Below are 8,670 nucleotides of genomic sequence, written 5' to 3' on the forward strand. Positions count from 1 at the left end.
GGGGCTCATGGTTTCCGAGGTCTCAGTCCATAGATAAAACCAACTCCATTGTTCTGGGCCCAAGATGAGGCAGCACATCATGGGGGAAGGGCCTAGTGGAGGAAGGCTGCTCCGCTCATGGCAAGGTCAGATGTAATCCCTTCAACAAGCAGAGCTTCCTTGGTCCCAGCTTTATGTGCATTTTTTCTGGTCAAACTGCAAGTTGTCAAAATCCGTCAGCTCTACTTATTGCTCCCAGTTTTCACAGTAAACCATTTGCAACGCCATGACATACAAATAGGAGATTTTACCTATTGAGATAGACATTTACAGGATTTTCTCTGACTTTGCTGGTAAGGCCAGTGAGGGAGAAGAGTGTGGTATAGCTAGTAAAGAGGAACTGACCAGGGATCTGTCCATCGCTAGGAATCCATGCAGACACCACTTCCAAGACTGTGCCCTGGAGCATCACTTATTAACTTCTGACAAGGTTACCTGACATAACAGAATTGTTCTCTGTCATCTATTAACCAAACAAGGTGGTGTTTGTGCTCTTGTTAACACTGTTTTTGAGTTTCAAGGGAAAAAATATATATCAGGAATTGATTTGTAAAAAAATTAAAGGAAACAGATTATGATACCCATAAATTAAAGGTTTTTTTTTTGGTGGGGGGATGCAAAACTGAAGATTAAATATTGGGCCTAATTAATGCATGCTAGGCAAGCACACTACCATTGAGATGCATCCTCAGCCCTTTTTTATTGGGATTTGAGGCAGGGTCTCCCTAAGCTACCCAGGATGGCCTAGAACTTTCAATCCTCCTATCTCAGACTCTCAAGTAACTGGGATTACAGGAGTGCATCACTGTGCCTGGTGAGGTGTTTAAATACAATTAAGGTTTAAGAAATGTTTAAGTTCCTCATCTATTCATCTTAAGTGATACATATATTTTTTTTATTTTCCTGTATATCACTGTTCAAAGAACTTAGGTAATCCATCTAAAAAATGTTGTGCTGGCTTTTGAAACAACAAAATCATAAGTGTTTATATATATAAACAGGAATCTAACAAAATTTTTTTGTTAGGGGAATCCATATTTATCCAAAGAGAAAATGCCATAGAACAAAAATATAGTTGATTTGAAAATTTTTACTAAGTTTATATCCAACTAACAGTTTATGGCTAAGATGTTGCTTCCATTATTCTAAAAGAAGAAACTCAAAGGGGACATTATAACCTTTCTGGTATTATAGTCATCCATTGGTATCTGTGGGAGATTGGGTAGGATGCCTACAGGTACCAAAATCTTAGGAGGCTCAAGTCCCTTATATAAAATAAAGTAGTATTTGCATATAACCTACACATATCTGCCTGTGTATTTCTAAATCACCTCTAGAGTACTTGTAACACTGAATAAAATGTAAATCCTGGGTCAGTAGTTTCTAAACTATATTGTTTACAGAAACTAACATTAAAATCATCTGTATACATTCAGTACAGTCACAATTTTTTTCTAAAATATTTTCGATTGGCAGTTGGTTGAAACTACAACACGGAACCCACAGACACGACGGGCACTGTATATGCCCTTATTTACTTATTTACTTATTAATCAGTCATTTAGCAACAACTGTTGAACTCTCAACTATGCACAAGCACTGTTCACAGCTAGAGCCTTGTCAGTTGCATGGTGTGCAAGAGTGAGAAGGAAGCTTTTTCTACCTCTTATGTTTCCTGTTTTCTGCAGAGTGACTCCAATCCCAAACTGATAAGCCATGCAGTTGATAAAAATGTGTTTTTGGAAAAACCGTAAGTAATTATTAAAAAGGAAACAGGATCCAGACACACAAACAGTGGCAACTATTCTCAGGAGAGAGCAAATGAAAATTACAGTTTTGCTGGGATGGTCACCTCAACACCATCCAAATGTTTATGAAAGAAAGTCTGGAGTCTCTTCCATGCATCAAGCTGGGCCATGGCATGAGCCCTGGGCTCCCCTCCATAAATGATAGGATCACCTATCAAGATATGCAGGGCAGCCCTGCATAAGGGCCAGTAAGGAGGCTCAATGTAGTGTCCTGCTTCAGGGTAACAGATGATCTGGGGCTTCTCTTTTCCATGGGCCTGCAAGCGCTTAGAGGCCTCATTAGCATAGAACTCGCTCTTCCAGTTGTGGTCATCCTGACCCACAAGGAACAGGAAGGTGGTGTCAGACCTCTCCACGGGAATAAAGCTCTTCTGGTCTTCCAAAGGACTTTTCAGAGCTTCCACAACGTCTTTGATGCCATCTTTGGTCACCTTGATTCGATCTCTCATGATACCCACAGGGGGCAGCGTCTCGTCCTTGTAGTGTATGCTTGCCCCAACAACGGCCACAGAGCCATTGATTATGACTGCAGCTGTGATTCCCTTCAGGAAAGAGGATATGGCAAGGCCAAGTTCTCCTCCTTTGGAATACCCAAGCAGCCCAATTCCTGGACCCTTTACCTGAAAATGGGACAAAAGAATAAGGAGAATGAGACCGTGAACAGTGTGGGAGGGTAATCAGTGCCCACCTAGAAGATACATGGACATGAGCCTGCACCTGGGCTCTATCAATATCATAGCTTTGGAAACACTATTCAGCCTCTGTTAAGCTCAGTTTCCTTAGCAGTAAAATAAGGCTGAACCCTATACCACAAAATGCATGTGAAGTTCAATGAGAAACCACGTGTAAAGCTCTGAGCATGATGCTTATCAATAAGAAGCTTTCAAATCCCAAAACTGCTTGCTATGTAGTGTGTAGTGCCTCTATACTTCAGTGGGCCCTGCACTCATGGAAGTTCATGGTAGTCCAAAGAAATTTAAGGTGAACCTAAGTAACATTCCATTTGTAAGTAAGGCTCTAGGATGCCCATGAAAGTACTGGGGAAGAAAAGGCCTGGGCTTCAAAGAAAAAAATTCTTCCTGAAATTAACAGTTATTTCTTTATTTTAAAATATTTTTAGAAAAAAATGGACACAATACCTTTATTTAGTTTATTTAGTTTTTTTATGTGGTGCTGAGGATTGAACCCAGTGCCTTGTGCATGCTAGGCAAGCGCCTCTACCACTAAGCCACAACCCCAGCCCAATAGTTATTTCTTTAGAGAATATTGGAATTAATTACCTAGCAGTCAAACAGTGCATGTATATGTATAAAATTATAATCAAGTATGTATGAAAAACCCAAAGTATCAGTCTATGTACATTGATCTGACACTAATTATATTAATTTTGTTCTGTATGTATTTTGTTTCTAACACATAAATGGTAGCAGGTAACAAAATGTTTTAAAAAATCACTAGAATTATCTCCTGACAATTGACAACACTACCACCACCCACTAATAATACTAATAGTCAGCATTTAAATCTTTGCTAATTGAGGCTGTTCCTGAGCTCTACCTAGTCCCATCCATTCCACTTTAAAGAAGTTTACATATATTTATTTTTTAGTTTTAAGTTGGCACAATGTCTTTATTTTATTTTTATGTAGTGCTGAGGATTGAAACCAGTGCCTCATGCATGCTAGGCGAGCACTCTACCACTGAGTCACAACCCCAGCCCCACTTTTTTCCTTTTTAATCAGTGCCCCATTAGTGTCTTTGTTAGCACTTGGAATTTTAAGTTCCCTTGTCTCCTAGCCCTCTCTCCCCTGTTCCCGCTTATATTCTAAGCTCATGTGGACATGAACCTGATCTTCCTCACTCTGTACCCACTGTGCCCAGATCCTTTGCCATGGGAATGAGTACCTGCCCATTTCAAGGGCTCCACCAGTGTGATCATTTAACTCTTTGTAACATACCTGGAGGTTGGACACAGATTCACAGAGCCACAAAACAGTGACACTTCTGAGGTGACCAACCCTCCTGTGAGCCTGATGCTATCCTTGGTCCTAGCACTCATGGTTTGTGTCCCAGGAAACCCACTGTATTGGGCATACTGGGATGCTAGGTCCCCCTACCTGGAATTCAAACATGAGGTTTCCCTATTTATTCTATGCCCTGTGGGGTTGTCCTAGCTCAGAAATTTACTTTTCTTAGGCTGTTGTTGTAGCTCAGTGGTAGAGTACTTGCCTAGCACTAGGTTTGATCCTTAGCACCACATAAAATTTTTTTTAAAAAAAGGTAAAAGGAAAAAGAAATTTACTTTTCTCTGTAAATTTGTAAGGCTATAGCTGAATATTTAATTTTGTCACAAAGTAAATCTCTTAGGTCACAGAGTTGAAAATCTGACCCTGTCTGGAGCAGGTATTTAGGAATCAAAAAACTAAAAGATCAGTCAACCTGGGGGTGATGCAGTAGATAGTTCACGGCTTCTTCAAAGTACTCCAGGTGAAAGATGTCTGCGCTCTGGGGAAGGTCGTCATAGTTATAATAAGCCAGAGCCATCACAGCGAAACCCTTGCCAGCCAGCAGACTAGCTCGGTACTCCAGAAGGCCACCTCCAAGTCCAAACAGGTCGATGATCCCAGGAAAAGGCCCAGGTCCTTGGAAGGAAACAGAGCACAGATCTAGTCCTCAAACAACTTGGAATCAGATTCTCATTTATTTGTTGTGGGGAGAGGGGCAGGCTGGGGATGGTGAGTACCGAAGCCTTCTTTCCTGTTTCCCTGGCTCTACCTTGTACTTGCAAAAGGCAAGCATGAGACCCAACCTCCCTTGTGACCCGGTCTCATTCCCACGAGTGATAGAGTTAAGACAGGTTAGTATTCACTCAGGTCAGCAGTGTTGCCATTGAGTCCACAGGAGCCACAAGCATCCAGCTTCAGTGATGGCCTGTGGTGGTTTGTTTGGGTGGTAGAATCTCCCTTGAATTCTCTCAGTTTTCGGATCCTGATCCCCAGTGTTCCTGTCAACTTTGTACTTAACCAATGGCTTTACAATAAATTTCTTTCCTATTTAGGTACCCAGAGTTTGTTTTTGATGCTTGTGATTCTAAATTTGAATTGATTTGAATTTCCAGGAATTGTGATGACTAAGCTGGTTGAGGTGGCACACATCTGTAATCCCAGCGACTTGAGAGACTGGTGCAGGAAGATCAGAAGTTTGAGCTCAGTCTCAGCAGCTTAGCAAGACCCTGTCTAAAAATAAAAATAGCTGTGGCTGTGGCTCAGGAGCACCCCTGTGTTCAATCCTCAATACAAATTTAAAAAAAAAAAAATGAGTTGTGTCGTCAGAAGTTGGTCATCTTGGATACATCTGAAAAGAACTGTTATAGTTAAAGCTTCATCCCTGAGTTTTATAAACTGACTTCCAGACCACTCATGAATAATCGAATCAAGCCTTTATTGAAGCACGGGTGGTGAATGACCAGAACATAAAGCTGTTCCCCTTAGCAGCCCCAATCAATTGCAAGAGCTTTCCTTATAAGCCTGAAAATCGCAAAAGGGATGTTTGGGGGTCTAGCCAATGCAAGCAAGCCAAGTTACAGAAGTGGGAGAGTGCACTCAGGTGGAAGGACGCTTAGCCAATCATAATTATCCCAGTTACCCGAGTTTCAGAAACAGAGCCCCATTACCATAGTTATAGAAACAATGCCCCATTAGGTAGTTCCATGTTCTTAAAGGTTTCTATAGCAAAAGGAAAAGAACATCTTGCCCTGGTCATGACCCTTCTACTTGGCATGGTTGTTTTACAAAATGGAGTTACTAAACAAAATGGAGTCACTTTTGCTTTTACTCTCACAGAACTCCAAATCTCAGGCAGTGCTTACACATTCTAGGTCTATGCTTATGATTTTCATGATTGCCATCAAAAACTGAGTCCACATTTCATCTATACCTGCTGTCACAAATTTCCAGATCTTTACTTTTGTAGTAAAATTATAACTAACAAAGACTCAGATTATTATTGCCTTTCTTTCCAAACTGAGGGTGGGGAATCTCGGCACCATGCATAACATGTTAATAATCATAGCACAATTTACCTGTTTCCTTTTTTGATGATCATTAAAAGTTTTTGCAATTTATTATTACTTGCACTGCAGTGACACACATCCTCTAAACTCCAGCTGCATTTAGCTAGGACTATATGTTCAATTTTCATGCCTAAGTTATTTATATAATATGTAGATTTCAATTTTTACTAAAAGTTGCCAAGCTGTTTTCCAAAGTTGTGTTACTGCACAGTCTCACCAGAAATATGGACTGTTCTTGTTTTACTACATCTTCACCAACACTTGACCATCATTTAAAAATGTTTGCCTTATTGGAAGGTATGAGATGGTATTCCACAGTACTTTAAAAAGGATATTTCTGTTGAGAATTTTCTCATATGCTATTGACATTCTTTTCCTATTTATTTTTAAGTTCAATTTTATATCCTTGGCCTATTTTTCTACGAAGCTTATGTTTTACTCTATTGGTTTGTAGAAGTTTTCTTTACTATATTCTGGATTCTGATCCCTTATTATATGTATTCTGACATCTTCTATCACATAATTATCTCTTTATCTTCTTGTTTGTCTCACCAAAGTTTTTCAGTTTCCTTTATTATTGGTCCTTTCTGAGTCTGTGTAAGAAACCCTTCCTGTATAGGGTTATAGGAAAACCACATTTTTTTTTCTCTATAACTTTTACATTTGTTTTTCTCATATAGATCTTTGATCCATCTGGAATTCATTTTTGTGTACGATGTGAGGTAGGGATCTAAATAAATCTCAATAATACTGCCATGTCCCAATAATTTATGCTACTATATCATACTCCATATTTTTGTATATGTATTATCAATTTAAGAAAGGTCTATTCTATCCTATAACTTATTGGTCCATTTTATATGACCACATCTTAATCACTAGAGTGTAACAATTAGACTTAATTCCTGAGTAGGCAAGTGTTATTCATTATCCTTCTGAATGGTTGAGTTCCAACAAGTTCCCCAGTGATGCTGCTGGGCTGCTGCTGTTGCACTCTGCTTGAATAACCACAGGAGAGCAGCTTGTCACAATACCTGAATGTGCTCACAAACCACAGTGGGGGAGCGTGTCTTTTAACTATTGAAATTCTATTTCATCAGGGCTTGGACAAAGTCTGATATTCCCCCTTTTCTAAGTAACTTCCAATATTGCTCCTGCTGTTGCCTCTGGGACCAGGACATTAACCCAGTCATAATCTGAAAGATCTGCAGTTTCCCAGAGACCACAGACTTGTAAGGGCCGCTAGGAGACTTTGGTTGGAGAAAGGGAGAAGGTTCAGGCACTGCACCAATGAAGCAGCACAGGCAGAGGGTAACAGTGACAGAGGTTGCTCACCTGGAGGTAGGAAGAGCGTGGCCCGCACCCGGCCCTCCCGCACCGGCACCCGCCGCACCCCGGGCGGCATGAAGTGGCGCTCGTGCAGCGCCCGGGCTAGCAGCCGCCCAGCGTCGGGCTCGTGGCTGTCCAGCACCTCCAGCTCCACCACGAAGGGCGTCTGCACGTCCCGCTTCACCAGGCGCCAAAACGGCTTATCAGGCTCCATGGCCCAGATCAGTCCCATGGGCTCCAGGCCCGCGAAGCTGCCGCCCAGCGCGGGCGCGCGCGCCAGGTCCAGATTGCCCCCGGCGTCCGCGCGGTAGCGCGCGTGGGCGCGAAAGAGCGCGCCCTTCTCGTCGCGCAGGGAAGCGCGCAGCGTGACCCGCTGCTTGGGGGCCAGGCCACTCACGGTGATGTGCACCGGCTGGTCCCAGCAGCAGTGGCTGGGGGGCTCCAGGATCAGCGTCGCTGCCATGCTGGACTTTGAGCAGAGACCTCTTGGAAGTGGTGGCTGGTGCGCGGGATTGAGTCCCAGAGCGGGTTTGGAGAACCGAGGCGTCAGGAGCGCTGGGAGGCTGAACGGATCACGGTGTATCTGGGACCTTATACCTGTGGACTCCACGCCAAGAACTGGTCTGAGATCTAGGAACTAGCCCCTGGGCGGGCTGAGGGGACGTCAGAAGTTTTTGCAGTAGGGCTGGACTTAGCCAGAGGAACATACTGTGCCTGTCACCACTCCCACTTGTTTGAGTCCAAGTTGTTTGGTGGTGACATGAGCAGTGAATGCAGTCACGACAAAGTCCACCCACTCTATGGATTCTTTGACAGCGTTTTTTTTTTTTCTTTCCTTTTTTTTTTTAACCTTTCAATAAATTATAAATTTTTCTTAGGCTGATATTAGAATACCTGATATCAGATAACTTATAAAGAATAGGGATTTATTCTTACATTTTGAAGACTGAAAGTCCAAGTTAGAGGGGCCCACATTTGGTGAGTACCTTCTTGCTGTGTCATTCCATAGTAGAATAGCAAAAGAACATTAAAAAGTGAGAGGAGAGCTGGGGATGTAGCTCATTTGTAGAATACGTATTTAGCATACACCAAGCTCTGGGTTCAATCCTCAGCACCCAAAGGGGGAAGGCAGCACTCATTTTTAGCAGGAACCTACTCCAGGGATAACAAACCCATTCCTGCTATAAAAGCATTAATCTGTTCAATCTCTCTTACAGGGCCCACCTTTCAACACAGTGGTATTTGGGATTAAGTTTCCATCACAGACAGACACTTTCAAGCCATAACAAATTTATATTAAAAAGATCCTGGGCAGGTTTGTACCTCAATGGTGGAGATTTATCTAGCATTCCTGAGACTCATTTTGATTCTTAAAACAGCAGAAACCCAAAACAAAACAAACAACCAAAAACAATAACAAAAA

At 42.1% G+C, this 8,670-nt stretch overlaps 1 protein-coding gene across 1 annotated transcript; it reads right to left on the reverse strand.

Moving 5' to 3' along the window:
- Window positions 1–1,641: 1,641 nt before the first annotated feature.
- Window positions 1,642–7,716, reverse strand: LOC143393694 (acyl-coenzyme A thioesterase 1-like). The gene is made up of 3 exons (XM_076848110.2): window positions 7,254–7,716; window positions 4,286–4,488; window positions 1,642–2,467 (listed from the first exon to the last, which is right to left on the reverse strand). Exons 1-3 carry the CDS (start codon window positions 7,708–7,710, stop codon window positions 1,868–1,870), a joined length of 1,260 nt encoding a protein of 419 aa, XP_076704225.2. The 5' UTR covers window positions 7,711–7,716; the 3' UTR covers window positions 1,642–1,867.
- Window positions 7,717–8,670: the final 954 nt, after the last annotated feature.

Source organism: Callospermophilus lateralis, chromosome 3 (genome assembly GCF_048772815.1).
Source record: "Callospermophilus lateralis isolate mCalLat2 chromosome 3, mCalLat2.hap1, whole genome shotgun sequence".
NCBI classification, from domain to species: Eukaryota; Metazoa; Chordata; class Mammalia; order Rodentia; family Sciuridae; genus Callospermophilus; species Callospermophilus lateralis.

Bases quoted from the DNA above. Each gene is read 5' to 3' on its own strand.
- LOC143393694 (XM_076848110.2), bottom strand. From the start codon at position 7,710: ATGGCAGCGACGCTGATCCTGGAGCCCCCCAGCCACTGCTGCTGGGAC. The intron at 4,489-7,253 runs GTGAGCAACCTC...TTTCCTTCCAAG, and splicing joins CACGCTCTTCCTACCTCCAG to GACCTGGGCCTTTTCCTGGG. The intron at 2,468-4,285 runs GTTGACTGATCT...TCCCATTTTCAG, and splicing joins ATCTACTGCATCACCCCCAG to GTAAAGGGTCCAGGAATTGG.